We start from the raw sequence: 23,203 nt of genomic DNA, 5'->3' as shown, positions 1-23,203 counted from the left end.
TACCTGATTCGGTATTACTTGTCTTGATGTGTTGCCACTTGATGATTATAATTCATGTAACAGCTAATGAATCGATTTTGAGATAATGATATGATGAAAAGAAATCAGATTTCTTTGTGTTGGAATGATACTACTGAAGTATATGATATCAGATCAGACATGATTTGTTGTCAGCAGATCAGATGTGATTTGAGGAACACAAGGATGATGAATATGAATCTGTATGGAATGAAAGCAGAGAAGATGAACCAGAATTAGTAATTGAATGATAGATATAACTTTTGAAGATGAAATTGATTAGTTAAGTGAAAAAGTTATTCTTAAAACATCATTCAATTCAGAATAGAGAAAGGGCAGAGTTTAATTTACAGATTCAGAATATGAAGCTGAATACTAATCTTGAAGCGATGAACTGAATAACAGTGTAGACTTGATTTATTTCTATACTCTGTATAGAATGATATAGAGAAAGAATCAAGTCGTCCCAAAGGATGAATTTCACTGAATGAAATGTCAGACAGAATTGATGATTTCATTGAACGAATGTATTCTTTTCAGCTGGATAAGTTCAGTATCTAAGTGAAAGAAGTATCAGTAGATTCTTCGTATGTACTTTATTCAGATGAGATAGATATTGACGAGATTCTGAGTTAAGTCTATTATTCGACAAATCCTTGATTGAAGAAAGAAACAGCTCAGAACAAAGTCGTTTCAATGACTTAAAGTACTACTGAATAGATACTGATTACAAGAGAATAGAAGCAGATTCGAAGTAATAATCTGACAAGAGATTGAAAGATGAAGTGAGATACGAAATGCAGAGTTGGATGATTGAAGTGAGAATCACTTCAGATAATCATTCAGTCAATTAGATTTGATATTCCGGATGAATACGATTTCGAGGACGAAATCATTTCTTAGAGGGGAGGAATTGTAAGGCCCGAAAATATTAAATTATTAATTATGGGATTTGAAAATTAAATTCCATATTACGGGCTAATATTGATTTGAGCATTTATGGAAATGATAGATTTAATTTCCGAGCCGAAAATATTTAATTTGAGAATTTATGGATTTTGAGAATTAAATTCCAAGAATTCTTAAATTAAAAGAATAAATATTCGATTTGAATATTTATGGGATTTAAGATTAAATTCCATGTTTCGGGAATTAAAGAAGATGAATTTTGGAGATGAAACCCGATCAGAGACTGATTTGCAAATATCGAAGTTTGAAGGGCTAAAGTGCAAACGGCCAGGATTATTTAATTAATCCGAATTTATTTAATTTTAATTCGAGTCTATTTAATTTGGGAATATTTAGAGTTTTGATTTTAATTCTAATATTTTTAAATTATTTTGGATTGAAATTGAATTAAAAAGAAGACCGAGGACTGAATTGCAATTAATGAAGACTTGAGGGACTAAATATGAAACGACCCTAACTCTCTAATATAAATAAATATGCGGAAATTTTTTTTATATATACTTACTAAGTAAAGATATGTACATACATGCCCATACATATATGCACAGAATAAATAGACTTAAAAATAAATAAACTAAATAAAATGCAACCTTTAATAAATTAAATATCTGAGTCAAACATTTAATAAAATACTGACATAAGCAAAAATAAATAAAATTTTCATGCACTGAAAATATTTAAATAAAATATTCCATACTGTCAACCACTGAAAATAAATAAATAAATGTATAACATGCTAAAATATTCAAAACATGCAAAACAGACTCAGACGTCTATCACGGTCACGGGGTCACTGCATGTCCGCTCATATGTCCTCGCCGCCGGTGGGTACCACATCCTTCTCTACGTACTCACCTGCACCATACCAGTGTAGTGAGCCTAGAGGCCAAACATGCTAACATAACAAGGGTTTAAAATAATTTAAATCACTTTAATACTAATACATAACATATACATGAATGAGCATGCTTAAAAATATCATGACGTAACATAACTTAAATTAAACTTAAATATCATAATCATACATAATACATAAACATTGTTGAGCAAATTATTTTCTAACATCGCATGGTTGTATCCATAGTGTAACCTTAAATCATACATTAAATACTGATCAGCGTGGAAACCAACGTACGTGGCGGTGACGAATCACCTCTTAAATTGACAGTAAACTGCCCTTCAATAGTTCACATATGGGGACGAATCCCCCTCAAATTGTCACACTACTTCAACTTCCAACATAAAATTATTTTCTTTTGCTCAACTTTAAACATTAAATCATGCATAAAAATTATTTCATGAATGCATGTACTTAAATAAAATGTGTGTCCTTCATATATATTTAATTTAAATTTCATACTAACATATAATTATTAAAATAACTTCCATGCATAAAAATAATTAAATATATATATTCAGGACACATGCAAATTTCTCATGGATTGTACTGACTGCTGGCCCTAACACTCAAGCCCAATTACTTAAATATGACTCATTAACACTGAGACTGGCCCATTAACATACTTAAGCCCAAAATTACATTTCTAAGCCCAATTAATTAATTAAAGCCATTAAAACATTCCTGGCCCAATAGCAACCTGTTCTGGCCCAATGGGCCCAAAAGCCCAAAGACTGGCCCAATAACTTTCATGGGCCCTAAAGCCCATAAAAATTAGTGGATTAACTTAAATTAATTTAATTAAGCCCAAATAATTAAATTCAATCCCAAAATATTTAAATGGAGCCCAAATAAATTTTGAGATTTAATTAGGCCCATTAAACCTTTAATTAAACTAAAAACTTAAAAATAAAAATACCCGAGCCCAACTAACTTAACCCGGACCCGGACCCGGACCCAACTAACTTAACCCATGACTTTCCAGACCCGACCCGGACCCAACCACCCGACCCGGATCCTTTCAAACCCTAAAACCCGATCCCCCCCCTTCTCCATTCCTCTCGGCCGCGAGCAGCAGCCCTTCTAGGGCTGCTGCCACCCTGCTTCGGCCGCCCCTGGCCGGAGCTCCGCCGCCCAGACGTAGCCCACGTCTGGGCGGTTCGAACCCAGTACCTGGTCTGACCCCATGCACCCTGGACTTTAAAAGCCGAAGCCCCTTACTCGAGAACCCTAGCCTGCGCATCCTAAGGGCCGATCGCACCTTGACCTGTTCCTAGGCTCGTTTGGCTCGAACCACTTAAGCCATTCGAGTCTAGACCACCCTCCCACATCCTCGGGACCCTGGCCAGCAGTTTGCACGAGCCATGCCAAACGAAAACGTGTGAACAAGATCAAACAAACGCATGAACATGACTCAAACATCCAACCAAATCGTTTTTCTGAAAATTCTTTGAAAGAACCCTACTGTTCACGCACACACACGCATAAACATTAATATGACACATTAAAATTGAAAAGAAACATGCCTTGCACCAAAATTGAAGAGAAAAATACGTAGGCGACGAGTCCGGGACGACGGAACGACTATGATTCAACTTGAAAACCTCAAGAACCGTGGCTATGGAGGTCCGAGAGCCTGCTGATCGATGAAGAAGGTGATGGAGGATGGGTGTGTCGGCTGAGTGAGGGTAATCGGGTGAGGGGTTGGGTAGATTAGGTTAAGTTTTGGTTTTTAAAATAATTAAAATTAGTTAGATAGATAATATAATTTAATTAGATTAGTAATATACATAAAATGTAAAATTTTAAACTCTTAAAAAATACAAAAATAATCTAATATCAAACATAAATCCCGAAATTAAAAATTAAGGGAATTTTAAAAATACTAAAAAGTCAATATTTTGGCTTATTTTGAATAAAAATGGACTCCTAAAATTATATAAAATTAAATACTAAAAATATTGAGGAAATAAAACTCAAAATAATATTTTTGGGCTCTAAAAAGACTCATAAAATAATTTTGATAGAAAGTTGTCATCTCGTCCGTCCACGGTCCCGTCTACGCGATCAAAAACAATTAATTTCCATAAATCGTGAAAATCACTAATTATGGGTTTAATGCTTAAAAATAACTTAAAACATGCACAAATAATTTCACATAATTATTTAACCCATAAATCTAAAATTTTAAATAAATAAATTTCCTAATTATGCATGAGAATTCACGTATTTAAAATACCGGGTGTTACAATTCTCCCCCCCTTAAATTGGATTTTGTCCTCGAAATTAAAGTACTTACCCGAACAACTCCGGGTAGCGAGTCCTCATATCTGCCTCGGTCTCCCAAGTAGCTTCCTCCTCCGAGTGATTCAGCCACTGGACTCTGACCATCGGTATGACACGCATCCTAAGCCTCCGCTCCTCCCTAGCCAAGATCCGTATAGGCCTCTCCTCAAATGCTAACTCCGGTGTCAACTGAAGAGGCTCAAAATCCAACATATGTGACGGGTTCGAGATGTATCTCCAAAGCATGGATACATGGAATACATTGTGCACTGCCGCTAGCCCTGGTGGTAGAGCTAAACGGTAGGCCAACGTGCCAACTCTCTCCAAGATCTCGAATGGCCCTATATATCTCGGATTAAGCTTGCCTCTCCGGCCAAATCGCACTACTCCCTTCATAGGTGACACCTTCAGGAATACGTGATCACCTACAGCGAACTCCAAATCTCGTCGTCGAGTATCTGCATAACTCTTCTGACGACTCTGAGCAGTCCTCATGCGATCCCGAATCTGTGTCACAATATCAGTTGTCTGCTGCACAATCTCAGGTCCAAGTAAAATCCTCTCACCGACCTCATCCCAATGCACAGGAGATCTGCACCTCCTCCTGTACAATGCTGCATAAGGAGCCATACCTATAGACGACTGAAAACTGTTGTTATAGGTAAACTCCACTAATGGCAGTCTAGTCTCCCACGAGCCCTGAAAATCGATGACACAAGCTCTCAATAGATCCTCGAAAACCTGGATCACTCTCTCAGACTGACCATCTGTCTGGGGATGGAACGCTGTACTGAACAAAAGTCTAGTCCCCAATGCAGTGTGCAAACTCCTCCAAAACGTAGACGTAACTCTCGGATCTCTGTCTGATACTATCGACACTGGTATGCCATGCAGTCTAATAATCTCCTTGATGTAAAGCTCTGCATACTGTGTCAACGAGTAAGTAGTCTTCACCGGTAAGAAATGAGCTGACTTGGTGAGTCTATCCACGATCACCCAAATAGCTGTGCAACCTCTGGCACTCCTCGGTAATCCAACTACAAAGTCCATCGTAATATTCTCCCATTTCCATTCCGAAATAGGAAGAGGTCTAAGAAGTCCTGCTGGATGCTGATGCTCAGCCTTGACCTGATGACAAGTCAAGCACTCTGACACAACTCTCCCGATGTCTCTCTTCATTCCGGGCCACCAATACAGTAGCTGCAAATCTCGATACATCTTCGTACTTTCGGGGTGAATGGAGTACGGAGATGTGTGAGCCTCTGCTAAGATCTCAGCTCTCAACTGATCGATGTTCGGTACCCACATCCTACCACGGTACTGAACAATGCCATCCACAACTGTATACAGAAGATTACCCTTGGCCTCATCTCTCTGTCTCCAACGCTGCAACTCCTCATCAGTAGGCTGTCCATCCCTGATCCGATCTCGCAGAACTGGCTGCACCGTCAACACTGACAAGCTCGGTGCATGCCCACTCGAGTAAAACTCCAAACCAAACCTCTGAATCTCACTCTGCAGTGGTAACTGCACTGACAAATACGATACCACTGACGACTTCCGACTCAAAGCATCGGCCACTACATTAGCTTTACCCGGATGGTAGCTAATGTCACAGTCGTAGTCCTTCACCAACTCCAACCATCGGCGCTGTCTCATGTTCAACTCCTTCTGAGTGAAGAAGTACTTGAGACTCTTGTGATCAGTGAAAATCTTGCACTTCTCTCCATACAGATAGTGTCTCCAGATTTTCAAAGCGAAGACCACTGCTGCTAACTCCAAGTCATGCGTCGGATAGTTTTGCTCATGAATCTTCAACTGCCTGGACGCATAAGCAATAACCTTACCACACTGCATAAGTACTGCGCCTAAACCCAGCTTAGACGCGTCGGTGTACACCACTAACTCCTCGTGTGGTGCTGTCACCGCTAACACCGGTGCAGTGGTGAGTGCTTCCTTCAGCTGATCGAAGCTCCTCTGACAGTCTGAACTCCAGATAAACTTCGCTTTCTTCTTGGTTAAGGAAGTCAAGGGTACTGCAATAGAGGAAAAACCCTTGATGAACTTCCTATAATATCCTGCCAAACCCAAGAAACTGCGAATCTCTAAAGCATTCTTCGAAAAACCCCAATTCTGCACTACCTCAACCTTCGACTGATCCACTGCAATCTCATCTCTCGAAATAAAGTGGCCAAGAAACGCCACCTGCTCGAGCCAAAACTCGCACTTGCTGAACTTGGCATACAAACGATGCTCCCTCAAAGTCTGCAAGGCTGTCTGCAGATGTTGTCTATGCTCCTCAATGCTCCTAGAGTAGATCAAGATATTATCAATGAAGACTATAATGAACTGATCAAGATACGGCTGAAAAACTCGGTTCATGAGATCCATGAAAACCGCTGGAGCATTGGTCATCCCAAATGACATCACTAAGAACTCGTAATGCCCATAACGTGTCCTGAAAGCAGTCTTGGACACATCTGCCTCTCTAACTCGCAGCTGATGGTAACCAGATCGCAGGTCGATCTTGGAGAACACCGAAGCTCCCTGCAACTGATCAAATAAGTCCTCTATCCTCGTCAGTGGGTACTTATTCTTCACTGTGACCCTATTGAGCTCTCGATAATCGATGCACAGTCTCATACTGCCATCCTTCTTCTTCACAAATAACACCGGAGCTCCCCATGGAGAAAAGCTAGGACGAACAAAGCCTTTCTCTAATAACTCCTGAATCTGCTCCTTCAACTCTTTCATCTCGGTAGGAGCAAGTCTGTACGGTGCCTTAGAGATAGGCACGATGTCTGACACTAAGTCGATGCTGAACTCCACATCTCTCACTGGTGGAATTCCTGCAACATCCTCCGGAAAGACATCCGAAAAGTCACGAACCACCTCTATCTCTGATAATGATCTGCTAGATGGTTCTGAGGCCGTGACAATACTTGCTAGAAACCCCTGGCAACCCCGTCTCACCAACTTCCTCGCCTGAATAAGAGATATCACCTGAGGAAAATCACTGCTCTGAGATGCATGGAAAGTAAACGGGTCGCCTTCTGATGGTTTCACTGACACTGATCTCCGACGAAAGTCAATCGAAGCTCCATTGACTGCCAACCAGTCCATACCCAAAATCAAATCAAAACCACTCAATGGCAAAACCACCACATCTGCTCGAATGGAGTGTCCCTGAAGCTCCAACTCCAGTTCTCGAATGACCTTCGAGGTCGAAATAATCTGCCCTGACGGCATAGTAACATCATACCCACTGTCAATAATCTCAGGTGTGATACCTATCTGCCTGATAAACTCCAGGGAGATAAACAAATGCGTAGCCCCATAATCTAGCAACGCAAACGTGGAGTTTCCTCCAACTAGAATTCTCCCTGCACGCAGAAAATTCCCAACAACTTCATGCCACTACTAAACTTTCCCCCAACGAGACACTAATAACCCTTAATTCTAATCACAAGTAAAACATGCTTCTTATTCTAACATGCAGATAGGTAACCCAAATAACAACAATTCCACAAGAAACACGAAATTCTTAAACAAAGGAAAAATTATAAAATACTAGAGGTAAGATATACCAGTGATCAAGGAGGTGTCTGGGTCTGCCTCCTCTGCCTGCATGACGAACACTCTACCAGCGGTGTTCTTCTTCCTCGGGCAGTTAGCTATCTGATGCCCTGGCTCCCTACAGTGGAAACAAACTCCTGCTCCCAACAGACAAGATCCCGAATGCATCTTCTGACACTTCGGGCAAGTAGGAAAACCTATAGCATTAGGGGCCCCGCCCCTCAACTGTTGTGGCCTCTGCTGCGGATTCGGGCCCTTAGACGGCCCAGTAAACTGCTTCTTTGCAGGAGGCTGCGAAGATGGTCGCTGATACCCCGACTGAATCTGTATCTTCCCCTGCTGCTCTCGCTGCATCTCTCTCCTACCCTCCTCTGACCTCAGTGCTCTACTAACGGTCGCCTCATATGTAGCGACGTCCATCATACGTACGTCGTGCTTGATATCCGCTCTCAGTCCCTCCACAAACTGCCTCATCTTCTCCGGTGGACTGTCTGCAATCAGAGGCACAAAATGACAGCCCCTCTCGAACTGGCTCACATACTCAACCACTGACTTGTCCCCCTGCCTGAGACTCATAAACTCCTGGATCATGCGACTCCTCACATCCTCCGTGAAATACTTGGCGTAGAAGATACGCCTGAACTCCGTCCAAGACAGTGTAGGGAGGTGTACTCCCCTGGCAGCACCCTCCCACCAAAGAGTTGCGTCTCCCCTCAACATATACGTCGCACAGTTCACCCTGTCCGCATCTGTGATCCCCATATATGCAAAGATGGACTTCAAAGAACGAATCCACCCATCAGCCACCAAAGGATCGGTGGTACCAATGAACTCCTTCGGCCCCTTCTTCTGGAACCACTCAGCTACGTCCTCCTCATGGGACATTCTAGGACGTGAAGCCTGCTGCTCTAACAGAGCAGTAACCCCTGCCATCAAAGTAGCATTGGCCTGCTCCAATGCTGCAAGTGGGTTCTGCGGAGGTGGAGGTGGAGGTGGAGGTGTAGGTGTAGATTCCTCACGTCTGTTCATCGGTCTGGGAGGCATTCTGCACCATCACATATTTCTTTACGTAAATCGCCATGCATAACTAAGTGTTTTAACATTAATGCTAACTTAAATTCTTAAAAGTAAATCATGCTACAAACACTTAAAACTTACAGACCGGTAGCGTGGATTTCTGAGCTCGCATAGCAGTAATGGCCCCTCCAAGTACCGTGCTCTGATACAAACTGAAACGACCCTAACTCTCTAATATAAATAAATATGCGGAAATTTTTTTTTTATATACTTAATAAGCAAAGATATGTACATACATGCCCATACATATATGCACAGAATAAATAGACTTAAAAATAAATAAACTAAATAAAATGCAACCTTTAATAAATTAAATATCTGAGTCAAACATTTAATAAAATACTGACATAAGCAAAAATAAATAAAATTTGCATGACTGAAAATATTTAAATAAAATATTCCATACTGTCAACCACTGAAAATAAATAAATAAATGTATAACATGCTAAAATATTCAAAACATGCAAAACAGACTCAGACGTCTATCACGGTCACGGGGTCACTGCATGTCCGCTCATATGTCCTCGCCGCCGGTGGGTACCACATCCTCCTCTACGTACTCACCTGCACCATACCAGTGTAGTGAGCCTAGAGGCCCAACATGCTAACATAACAAGGGTTTAAAATAATTTAAATCACTTTAATACTAATACATAACATATACATGAATGAGCATGCTTAAAAATATCATGACATAACATAACTTAAATTAAACTTAAATATCATAATCATACATAATACATAAAAATTGTTGAGCAAATTATTTTCTAACATCGCATGGTTGTATCCATAGTGTAACCTTAAATCATACATTAAATACTGATCAGCGTGGAAACCAACGTACGTGACGGTGACGAATCACCTCTTAAATTGACAGTAAACTGCCCTTCAATAGTTCACATATGGGGACGAATCCCCCTCAAATTGTCACACTACTTCAACTTCCAACATAAAATTATTTTCTTTTGCTCAACTTTAAACATTAAATCATGCATAAAAATTATTTCATGAATGCATGTACTTAAATAAAATGTGTGTCCTTCATATATATTTAATTTAAATTTCATACTAACATATAATTATTAAAATAACTTCCATGCATAAAAATAATTAAATATATATATTCAGGACACATGCAAATTTCTCATGGATTGTACTGACTGCTGGCCCTAACACTCAAGCCCAATTACTTAAATCTGGCCCATTAACACTGAGACTGACCCATTAACATACTTAAGCCCAACATTACATTTCTAAGCCCAATTAATTAATTAAAGCCATTAAAACATTCCTGGCCCAATAACAACCTGTTCTGGCCCAATGGGCCCAAAAGCCCAAAGACTGGCCCAATAACTTTCATGGGCCCTAAAGCCCATAAAAATTAGTGGACTAACTTAAATTAATTTAATTAAGCCCAAATAATTAAATTCAATCCCAAAATATTTAAATGGAGCCCAAATAAATTTTGAGATTTAATTAGGCCCATTAAACCTTTAATTAAACTAAAAACTTAAAAATAAAAATACCCGAGCCCAACTAACTTAACCCGGACCCGGACCCGGACCCAACTAACTTAACCCATGACTTTCCAGACCCGACCCGGACCCAACCACCCGACCCGGATCCTTTCTAACCCTAAAACCCGATCCCCCCCCTTCTCCATTCCTCTCGGCCGCGAGCAGCAGCCCTTCTAGGGCTGCTGCCGCCCTGCTTCGGCCGCCCCTGGCCGGAGCTCCACCGCCCAAACGTAGCCCACGTCTGGGCGGTTCGAACCCAGCACCTGGTCTGACCCCATGCACCCTGGACTTTAAAAGCCGAAGCCCCTTACTCGAGAACCCTAGCCTGCGCATCCTAAGGGCCGATCGCACCTTGACCTGTTCCTAGGCTCGTTTGGCTCGAACCACTTGAGCCATTCGAGTCTAGACCACCCTCCCACATCCTCGGGACCCTGGCCAGCAGTTTGCACGAGCCATGCCAAACGAAAACGTGTGAACAAGATCAAACAAACGCATGAACATGACTCAAACATCCAACCAAATCGTTTTTCTGAAAATTCTTTGAAAGAACCCTACTGTTCACGCACACACACGCATAAACATTAATATGTCTCATTAAAATTGAAAAGAAACATGCCTTGCACCAAAATTGAAGAGAAAAATACGTAGGCGACGAGTCCGAAACGACGGAACGACTATGATTCAACTTGAAAACCTCAAGAACCATGGCTATGGAGGTCCGAGAGCCTGCTGATCGATGAAGAAGGTGATGGAGGATGGGTGTGTCGGCTGAGTGAGGGTAATCGGGTGAGGGGTTGGATAGATTAGGTTAAGTTTTGGTTTTTAAAATAATTAAAATTAGTTAGATAGATAATATAATTTAATTAGATTAGTAATATGCATAAAATGTAAAATTTTAAACTCTTAAAAAATACAAAAATAATCTACTATCAAACATAAATCCCGAAATTAAAAAAGGGAATTTTAAAAATACTAAAAAGTCAATATTTTGGCTTATTTTGAATAAAAATGGACTCCTAAAATTATATAAAATTAAATACTAAAAATATTGAGGAAATAAAACTCAAAATAATATTTTTGGGCTCTAAAAAGACTCATAAAATAATTTGGATAGAAAGTTGTCATCTCGTCCGTCCACGGTCCCGTCTACACGATCAAAAACAATTAATTTCCATAAATCGTGAAAATCACTAATTATGGGTTTAATGCTTAAAAATAACTTAAAACATGCACAAATAATTTCACATAATTATTTAACCCATAAATCTAAAATTTTAAATAAATAAATTTCATAATTATGCATGCGAATTCACGTATTTAAAATACCGGGTGTTACAAAATAGCAATTAAGCAATACATATCTGATTTTTAATCAGATTATAAACATGTACACGTGCTTATGTTGTATACAATTCAGAAAAGTGAAGAAATGAACAGAGGAGCCGAAGCTTTTCCCTTTTCCTTTGAATTCGATTTGTTCAAATCGCCGTAACTTTTGATCCGATCGTCCGATTTCGATTCCGAAAGATGTTCTGGAATCTTTGCAACGAGGCCTTTGATTTGATGTAAGTGTTTTGTTATCTCGGCATGTTTTGAAGAACAAAATTTGGCAGAGATCAGATTATGACTTGATGTTTGTGTTTTTGAGTCGTATGCCGTCCGATATCGCAGTTGGATTGAAAATGAACTAAGGAACGAACTTGTTATGATGTCCAGCTTGTATTTGATATATTGAGCTGCTGATATGATGAATTGAATGATGAATTTAGCTGATATAAGTGATACGAATGATTGAGTTGATTAGAAATAAATTCGATACCGAGTCGGTTCCCGATTTTCAATCGCTACGCCGCCGGTTGATGTTTTGACTTCGTTTTGATATCCTATAACTGAGTTGAGATAGTTGTTTAGATGTTATGAATGTTATGGCATTTGTATTTCTCGATTTCAGTTGAGTTTCGAAGGCTAACGATTCACGACTCCGAGTTGTATCGAATAAGAAGGAGTTGAAGTTTGAAATGACGTTGATTGAATCTATATTGATAATTTTGATTCAATTCTAAAATGATTGAATAGAATGAAGTTTGATATGTATGTTTTGATGATATGTTTCAGAGTTTAATAGGAGACTATTGACTTAAGAACCTCAACTTGAAACCGAAGAAGAAGTGATCAAGATTGAAGTGAATTTGATTGAAGATGGATTGAGGTTTGAATGATCAGATTCTTGTAGGAGTTGTTGTACTTCCTATCCAGATGTGGAACATGACAAACTCGAGAATGAAAGGTATAATGACGACATCGCGAAGTAGGGACTTTGAAACTCAAGAACGACGAATCTTGAGTTGACCCACAAAAACCACATACTTGTTTATGTTTTTGATTTGATTGTGATGTTGTCGATCCATCTCAGGTAGTGGATCTTTATATTCGAGTTGATATGATGCTATATTGAATCGATTCTATGCCATGGTTGCAGTTAACCTTATTTGCGAGTCGTTTACGAACTCGTTAGATGGATATCCATGTCAAGATCGTTTACGAATCTTGATGGCAATGAAGTGATAAGAATCAATTCTTGAGATAAGCGCGCTATATAAATTGAAGTCTTGATTTGAAGTTTGAGTCGATATATGCGTTATTTACTCTATTTGTTGAGTCGAGTTTAAATAGAGTCGATATGATTTATTTAACGCATTTATATGTCGATTATAATGAGAATGATTTCTCACCGAAGTTTATCCGGCTGTTGTTTTGTTTTGTATGTGTGCATCACAACAGATGGGGCAGGAGCTGGTCTGAGATGACATTGACAGCTTGGGAGCGAGACTTAGCACGTGATGACTCGGGTTTATAGCTGAACGAATATGTATTAGAGTACATCAAACCTAGTAAAAGACTTGAGACTTGAAGCTCACTTATGACTTTAGTGTAGCTTATGATTTAATGCCTTTTACATTATCTGTTTGATGTAAGAATCGCATGATTAGATGCTCAAGTTGTTGTAAATGATTATATGCATGTTCCTAGATATTGTAGCATGCTTTTGATCGATTTGTATTGAGGTTATTTGAGATGGTTCCAAGTTTTGACAGCAAAAATCAGCAGTAGATTTCGAGCAAAAGTTAGCTCGCTCGATCGGGTGAAAGTTACCGATCGAGCGAGGCCTGTTTTTCTTGGACAGAGAATTTGATTTTATTGCCCGCTCGATCGGTAGATTTTTCCCGATCGAGCGAGGCCAAAATGTGTACAGACCCGAGAGCTTGATTTTCTTGCTCGCTCGATCGGCTGATTTTGCCCGATCGAGCGAGGCTTTGGATTTTAAAAAAAAAAAAAATCTGCTCTTGATTTATTATTCTTTAATTGTTTGATAAATTGTTTAATTAATCATTAGTTGCCCTAAGACGAGATTAGCAACCCGAGGTCCCCACAAGTTGTATCATATATGATTATTAATTATTCAGAAGATAAAAAATTTCAATTTAAAAAACAAGCTCCATAAACAGAAAAAGCCCAAAGAACAAGCCCACTTCAACTATTTTTTGCCTTAGTTAATTTTCTATCATTTTTTTATACACAGCTATATGTCAAAACTTTAATTTTTTCAGAATCCGAACAAAATATTGTCGAATATATTTGATGTATCTTAGTATAGGAAGCAGGGGCGGCTCCACATAGGGGCAAGGGGCAGCTGCCTCCCCTTGAATTTTTTTTTATAAAATTACTAATATAGCCTTATAGTTTAAAAATTATAATTTATGAACATAAATTAGGAACCCAACACGGAAATACAAAAGAGGATAAAAAATTTTAAATTAATTTTCATCGTTTAATGTGTGCAAAGTGACCCGAAAATTTGTGGCTCATAGTCTTTAAAAAATTGTAGCTTAATCACTTTTTAAACCTAAACACAAATGGATTTTAAATTTTTTAAACCTAAAAATAAATTGTTGAAGCAAGAATTGTTAGCTTACAAGCTTGTGAGTTTGAATTTTAATTTACGAGTCGCAACAACTGCAGTGAAGAGAAAATTTTTTGCTGAGAAATTATTACGAATATTAATTAATTATACTGATATATATATATATATATATTAGTTTGTCGAATTAAGTTATTATTAATTATTTTGAAAAAATGTCAAGTCGTAGGGGTAAATTACAAGTGAAATTTGAAATCGAAAAATATTATTTAAATGAGAGTACCATATTTAACTTTTGTTATGTGATTATTATTATATATATATATATATAATATATATATATAATATATATATATATGATCTTTTATTATGTTTGGATGTCTTCTTTTGATAAAATTTCTAGATCCGCCCCTGATAGGAAGCATGAAAAATAAAATGTTAATGGTATTGTAATATATTTGTGGTTAGTTGGCGGGTGGGAATGTGATAATAAAACATTAAACACGCTATGCCAAATTTTTATTAGGATTTATGTTACATTTTATGTCATGTTTTTTAATTTATGTTCCCCACATGCTTTACATAATTACACGCTGGCTGGATAGAGATATCAAAATGAGTTCGTGCAATCGGTTTGCCACTTTTATGTGTAATTTGATGGGTAAGGTACTAAGGTTAGGTCGGGCCGACATCCAACCCGCCTTTAGATGTTCTGGGCCTAGCCGTATTTTGGTAAATTGAGAAGTTGTCAATTTAAAAACCGTCGATTTTATACGACGAGATCGGACGGACTCACTCGATGGAACTAATCGAATGACATTTCTGTAGATAGACATTTATCACATATTTACTAATTGTAGAATACACAACTAGAATATCGATGTGTTTATGTCTAAAGGTGCGCATCAATTCAAGTAAAATGTTTAAATTTACACGAAAACCTAACTCGTGGGGTTTGATTTATATATTTTTCATATCGAAATCGAATTAGTAGTTGTGATTTATTTTCACTTAAATTAGGATGTAAACAATTCGAGATCCATCGTCTCAAATATATCGATCCAATTACAAACCTCACGATATTTCCGAATTATTTCAAGAACTATGGAGTTTCTGAAGGTAGTTATCTAAAGTGGCTTTAATTAAAAAAAAAAAAAAAAGATTGGTGGGTTTTGCGTACGAACAGTTGACAAAATTCTTTTAATGGCTAAAACTAAAGGATTGTTAAAGTGCAATATTATTCTTTTAGAAAAGGTTGGGTGTTGTGTCCTTTTTTGTGTTGATCTTTTTGGTGCTAACTTTTATGATCTTCCGTGACTATATTATATTATTTCCACTACTTTTGTTTGGTACATTAAACAATCAATTTAAACTCGAGTTAATATTATTTCCACTACTTTTGTTTGGTACATTAAACAATCAATTTAAACTCGAGTTAACTTTAAAACTTGTAGTTAGCATCGCATCACTAATTTTCCAAAACTCTTTAGTGCAATTATAATATCTTCTCCTCAATATATAAAAATAATAATTAAAAAAGGTAAAAAGATTTTAGCCCATCAAGTGGATGATACTCAAATGACTAATATATTAAAAGGAAGGCTAAGTATTTCTTCTCTTATTAGGGTGATTTTATTGATTCAAGATTTTCATTTTATGAGTTATTTTTCATATACTTTATAGAGAAAGAAAAATATATGGGACCCTCACTCTACCAGATTATCATATGAACATCTCATATTAAAACATACAAGAGTGAGAGATAAAACTCTACGTATAACATAAACTGAATCGATTAAAAACAAAAGTTGGTGAGTTCGAAGGATCATCCCAATACATATTGTGTATATTTGGTAGCCTCCTAGTTCACTCATTCCTCAAATAGCAAATTATTTATCACTTTTTTCATGAAAATGTTAAAAAGTACATCAAAGTAGTTCAAGAAAGCATATCAAATTGCACCTCACATCACCAAAATTAGGTTTTTTTTTGTTTATTTAATGGACTGTCTGTTTTATATTGTCAATACATATAACATAATAGCAAACCTTTTGTGGGATAAAGAGGGGAAATGATATGCTCCTTCGGATGTGCTACACAATGAATTCATTGTTCATTGGTTTAGAGCTCACACGTTTTAATGAGAATCCACACAAATCCAAAAACTATCACTACATCGGATGAATTTACATTTGTCGGCAAAGACCTGTTGTGGGCTGTGGCTGGATGGATTATTAGCAAAGATACAACAAAAAGTATTACTCTCTATTTCCACATTATACTTGAGCGGATCACATGGATTGCTAGCCAGGATTGTCGAAACAAGTCAACGGGCCGAGTCATCGAGCCCAACCCATTTTGACAGATCCGTCAAGGCACAATATTATAATTGCTCATGTATATCCAAAGTATTTGTATCATGTTTTCATACGTGTGATTTATTATTTACTTTAAAAAAAAAATACTAGATCATCTAATACAGGAAAAAATTCAAATTTTAGGATGGTGCATACAATTCAACATTTGGGCATAACTTAATGAATCACATTAAAGGAAAGAATTGGAGGTGCCCGTGCTATAGACTGTTACAGGTAAAATGTGTTGCAAAATTATTGTATTTCTCCTAATACCAGTGAAGGTAGGCTGCAGCAACCCTTGTGCTGCAAAAAGAATTGTGTATTTCTTGATTACATAGGCATCCCGATGGAATCTCTAACAATCTCATAAATTGAGATCACATTTTCTATGCTCAGCAAGACTATGATACACCATTCCAGCAAATCCGACTTCCGGTTTTGAAGCACTTCTTGAAGAAAATGGATGTTGTGCTGCAGGGACGTGAATGTGAGGACGTCAAATTAGTCGACAGACAAGGATGAAATTTATGTCAGGATTCAAGGAATAGCAATATAAGCCAATCCCAAAAGTCAGCTAATTTGAAGAATCTCTCAAACTTAAGTGGAGTTGATATATTCAGTGCATGCACATATCCAGTCATATTATTGACGATGATCCAATGGCACACGTTTTCGGATTGCAAATAACATTTCGTTTAGTCTCAATGAAATTATCTGCACGAGGCCCCAAGCTTCCAAGAGAGTTCCATCGGAAGACATGTATCAGAAACATATATGACTGAATGTGCTTACCTCAACAAACTTTAACTTGAAATCGAGGTTTCCAAATCTCTGCGTGATCTCGTATTCCTCACGAAGATAGTCGAGTATTTGTGCATATTTTGCATCCCTCCATGCAATTTCTGATCTGCAGTATGCAAAGTACTAACTTTAAACGGTGTCACTTGAAATGTTGAAAAAATACGCAGTGACAGCAGAGCTATACACACAATGCATGCATAACCATACAAAATGTCGTCCAAGGAATTACCTCTCAAAAAGACCGACTTTAAGAATTACATCAGCTAAATTTGAATTAGCCTTCCCCACAAGTTGGAATAGCTTCTTCCGGTGCATTGTAAAAGTGCCGGTCTTCTCCATCCCACGATTTATTTTTGCAAACTCTTCAACCATACCGTCAACCTAAGAGAGACGTTACAAATTTCTAGTTCAGCTTATCAGGAAAATTGCAAAATGTCTAAATATATTGAACTACGAGTTATGTCTCGTCTAGTGCAAGAGGAACTAAAAATACAAAAAAAGGGCTCCATATTTGATTGTTTACCTGTGATACAAAATAATCAAGAGCAATGCTTTGACCAAGCACGCTACCAATTATGCGGATGCTATCCACATCAAGATTTTTCAAAACAATGTAATCTGGACCTCCCTGCATGTCCTCGACCAACAAAGGCCTCTCTTTTATAGCATAGTCTGACGTAGCAAAAAAAGAAATGATAAAAGTGAATAGGCCTAAAGATTCATATGCAGTAGTTTATGATGTTCATCTAATACAAAGTCTTGCAGCGGATGTAGAAGTAGTCATCTGGGACAACAATAGAATCATAATAATGCCTATGAACAACTTAATTGGAGCACAGAAAGCACTAAATGCTTTAGGATTTGGGTTTAATTGTTTGAATTTGGAGTTATGTTATGAGGTGAAATGAAAATAAAAACCATAAGCTCCTTAATTTAAATGTAAATTATACAAAAAAATAATAACACATAGATGCATAGTTTGTGTCCTTATAGACCAAGGTAATGAATGATTCTTTCGTTGAGTTCTCTTCGTATCAGTAACCCTTAGCATATACAAAGCTGATACAAGTCAAGAGGAACCAAATAGATATTAACCATTGCACACATGCTCAACAATTCACTAATGTAACAAAATGATCACAAAACATAAAAACCCCAACACGTCGACGGAGAAAAAAATAAACTCACCATCTTTTCTCATCTCAGGAAGCAATCCAGAAGCACGTCGCCTGACAGTTTGCAGGAAGAAATCAACTTCGTGATCCTCTACATTGAACAAGACTACCGAACCATATTGAAAGATGACCATGTAACGATAGCAACTCGCATTCTCTTCAGAAGCGCGTCCCTGAAATAAAAGAATTGTTTTGCCATGAGTTTTACCTCACTAAGGAAGACTTTACCCAAAGAAAAGTTTTTCTTTGATAGAATGCTCTGGCTCAATACAAAGGCAATCACTTTGTTATCGGAAAACACTTGGTAGAGACAGAAGCAGTAAGGCTACTATTGGCTTGTTATCTCCAAGCACCAGTGTTGTTGGGTGACAACAGAATAATTGGGAACTTCAGTAATATGGCGTATTTGTTGTTTCAAGGCTCTATCACTAAGAAGACAATTCCTTCAGGAAAGGAAACCTTTTACGTAAACGACTAAGTAGTTAAGCGGCATTTCATGCGTAGATTCCCCTCCATACTACTTTGTCAATGGCAAAGCACGAAAGAATTACTCATGTTTCAGTACAAAATGCTTTGGCCAAACCAAATATACTAGGTAAATACTATGTATCCAATAGAACACATATTGAACCAAACACTGAATGAAAAACAGAACTTAATATTGAGAATGACATGTGAATTGTGTATTGTCTAAATATTTTTCTAGCAATGAAGCATGGGGTCCCAAAATTTCTTACTGATTGCAAAGGAGAGTCCCAAAATCGGAGAGCAATACTATTTGATGATCGCGAGGTTGCAGGAATAACATATCTTGAATTCTCAGCTTGAAGATTCTTCAAATCAACACTGCCAAAACCATGAATCTGAGATACCATAAAATCGAGACCGAATAGCATTGAAATGAAAAAGGAATGAGTGAAGGCAAACAAATCCAGCCACAGCAGACATACATCAGCACATAAGCATTTGAACCAGTACAACAAACAGCACGAATTACGCCATAGTGTTATATGGAAATTACGAAATAATTGGGCATCCTATGTGGTGTAGACAACAAAAAAAAAATTATGCCGCCAAAAAGGGTGTCCAACCTGATAATCAATATGAAAAATTAACTAATCCATAAAGTGATTAGATGCAATTAATTCAAATGTCCCTTATCACAGATCATGACTTTTCCCAAGATCAAACATTGAATTTGGAATAAAACCTCACTCCTGTAACGGACACAGAATAGGCTCATCCCATTTCGTCCAAGCCCCTCTCCCCCGTCCAATCGCAATTTAAAAGCATTAAAATTAGCTATCTTTCTCATGGTCTAACGTTTTGAAAACAGGGAATACAACATATCTACCGAAGAAAAAGAAAGAATCTGGAATACTATGTCAATTAAAACACAAAAAAACTTTTATAACAAAACAAGGACTTTAGTGCCAACAAGTAGGAGATGACAAAAACAAGTGACCTCGACGAGTGTTGTTACCCCAGTTCAGTTCAATGACAAGGCAAAAACAACAGCTTTGACACGAAAAAGACTGAAGCAAACGGATACAAAGCCAAAAGTACCCAAAATCAACATCAAATCAACCAGAGGCACTCGAAAGAACCAAAAACAACATCCCGCGATTAAAAAAATATAAGCTTTTACATCCGTAACAGTGAAACAAGGCTTCATGGATATTCAAAGTGAAGAAGAACCTGGTGCAAAGAAAGAAAGCCTTGACCGGGATTTTCACCTCGTCCTCGTTTTTCGAAACCTCTTCGCCAATCTGGCTCTGGTTGAAATCAATGTCTTCAGTATAATAAGGAGCCGGAAATGGGAGTGCTGAAAATAACCTTAAATTCAAGAACTGATTCCTGTTCTCTGAAATCGACGAAAAATATGGAGATCTAAGAGGTGGGTTGCTGTTGTAGTTGAGATTAAAGGTTGATTTCGATGCATATATGATGCGGGAGATTACAAGGGAAGCTCTCCATCTCCCCATTCACTATGTGTACCTTCGAATTGATTTCTTGAGCTGCGGGAAATGTTGATTTTCACATCGCCAATTTACGGGGGGGTTTTCTTTCTTTCTTTCTTTATTATTATTTTTTTTTTAAGATTCATTGTGGAGTAGAGCAGAATTTATATGACTGGTTTATTATTATTTTCTTTTATACATATTTCCTTAATCATAATGAATTATACCAAATTATACGATATTAAATTAAGTAATTGCTTTGGAAAGTCATTTATTTTTGTCAATCAGATATATAAGGTTTTTGTGAATGGATGCCAATGATTTATATACTTGAAATCGATCTGAGCTATACATATCATTTTACAATAAAAAATAATATTTTTCATGAATTAAAATAACCAATTTTAAATTATAACCTTCGTTAATCCTTTTTTTTTTTTTTTAAGATAGAGAGATGATCATCTATCTTTTCTCTACTTTCAATTTAAAATAGTGTATTGATGCATATATTGCGTGTTTGTATAATATTTTTGTAATTAATTTGATTTATACAAATAAAAGTAATATAATAGTTGTAAATATTATCGAGGGACGAAACTGCAATTTAAAATATCAAAATAAAAAATAAAAAAAACAAAACAAAATAAAAAAACACAAAAGCGTAATATCTACATCATATAAGGACAATTTTGATTAAAAAAAAATGGTATCTAATGGACGGATTTCTTATATATAGAAGAATATTACAACTTCCATTTATCATTCTTCCAAGATAGAGAGATGACCATCTACCTTTTATCCTATTGTCAATTTAAAAAGTAAAAAAATGTTTTCTACTTATAATCATACACCCGAGACTGATATATAATATATCTATCTATTACTAATAGTCTAATATTAAAATATGTTTATAAGAGCATATTTTAAGTGTTTTTAAGCTTTTAGACAATGAAATATTTAGCAACTGCATGTAGAAGTTGAGAAGCACTTACAATTAGCTCTTGAAAATCAGTGTTTTTATAATCGAACCGATAATCGAATCGATAAATCCTTTAAAAAAAAGTTCAACCAACCGGACCGATTCCACCGGACGGTCGAACAAAAATATTATAATATTGTATAAAATAATAATATAATATAGTAATTTATATATTTTAAATTTAAAAAACTTAAATATATATATATCGATAATTTTGATCACCTACACCCTAGGGTGCAGGGTTTTTCGTGTGCGACCACTAAAACTCGGTACCGTGTTTTAGTGTAAAAAAAAACACTAAAATTCGATACCGGGTTTTAGTGGTCGTACACGAAAAAACCTGCACCCATATCAAAGTTTAAAATATAAACAACAACATATATATAATCAAAATATAAAATATAATTATTTATATATTTTGTAAACACAAAATAAATCAAAATAAGCTCAAATACTACTAAAATATAATTTTAAAAAGTTTAAAACCAAATAATCATGTATATATAACAAAAAATAAAAATTTTAAATTTTAAATATAGAAATATTTTTTCATGGTAATAAGAAATAATTAAATTTTTTAAAAAATATTTAAAAAAAAATTAGATGAACCGGTCGAACTAGTTTTGAATCGGTTCACTGGTTTAAGGCCGGTCCGACCAGTTCTTGATCGAGTTTGACCGATTCCGAGTAGGTTGACCGGAAAAAACGGCTTATGAAATTACTTCGGACCGGACCCGTGCTCGGTTCGCGGTCGAAACAGCCGGTTCGGTTTTAAAAACATTGATGAAAATTACTTTTATATATATAAATATAGCAAAAAAGCCCACAACCTAACTTAGGTAGTATTTGGGATTGCTTCTAGGAAGACTTTTGAGTTTTTTCTTCATAAAATAACTAAAAAAGCTTTATTTCTCAGGCATCACACTCCACGGAAGGGGAAAACTCGTTCCTCCTTGCCACCACCGCTCTTCGACGAAAGTTTTTCCACCGCACACGTTTACGAATCTGCCAGCAGACACTACAAGAAAAAAATCTATAGTGACATTAAAAAATGTCATTGTATTCAACATACAATAACATTAAAACTTTAATGACATCTCCAATAAATGTCGTCTTAGGCTTGCTGACATTTTGTAATGTCATTATAAGGTATTAATGTCAACTTCATATGTGTCACAAAATAGTAATATAATGATAATATGAAATGCCATGAAAACTCATGTTTTAAGGACACTTATATATGCCTTTATTACGGTAATAATGACAAATTTATGTGTCCTTTAAAATAATTTATAAGGACATGTACAAGTGTCATGTATTTTATGTATAGTGACAATAAAAAATGTCACTAATGATAGCTTATAAAATTCAATTTAAAATGCCTCGTTATGTAATTTGTGGTAACACTTATAAATGTCTTTTATACTTACATATATGGACATTAAAAATTGTCATTAATAGTTATTTATAATGACATTTTAAAATGTCTTCGTATGAGTTTTACTATAACATTTTTATGTATGTGGTTTTATGTTCTATTGTGACAGAATTTTCGTATATCATAATGTAATCCAATTTCAATATTTTCATTTTACAATATTCACGCATGTAACAAATTAACATAAATACAAATAAATAATTTTCAATATAAAAATCAAAGAGCTAATCAA

At 36.5% G+C, this 23,203-nt stretch overlaps 1 protein-coding gene across 1 annotated transcript; it reads right to left on the bottom strand.

The window, feature by feature from the left end:
• Positions 1 to 16,716: 16,716 nt before the first annotated feature.
• Positions 16,717 to 20,656, bottom strand: LOC140872150 (protein RETARDED ROOT GROWTH, mitochondrial). Its single transcript, XM_073274924.1, has 7 exons — positions 20,292 to 20,656; positions 19,331 to 19,439; positions 18,607 to 18,766; positions 17,942 to 18,090; positions 17,648 to 17,799; positions 17,410 to 17,524; positions 16,717 to 17,088 (listed from the first exon to the last, which is right to left on the bottom strand). The coding sequence occupies exons 1-7, from the start codon at positions 20,576 to 20,578 to the stop codon at positions 16,948 to 16,950; spliced, it is 1,113 nt and encodes a 370-aa protein (XP_073131025.1). The 5' UTR covers positions 20,579 to 20,656; the 3' UTR covers positions 16,717 to 16,947.
• Between the last annotated feature and the right edge of the window lie 2,547 nt (positions 20,657 to 23,203).

Source organism: Henckelia pumila, unplaced genomic scaffold (assembly GCF_033568475.1).
Source record: "Henckelia pumila isolate YLH828 unplaced genomic scaffold, ASM3356847v2 CTG_461:::fragment_3, whole genome shotgun sequence".
Classification (NCBI taxonomy): domain Eukaryota; kingdom Viridiplantae; phylum Streptophyta; class Magnoliopsida; order Lamiales; family Gesneriaceae; genus Henckelia; species Henckelia pumila.
This window is presented reverse-complemented; position numbering and strand designations above follow the sequence as displayed.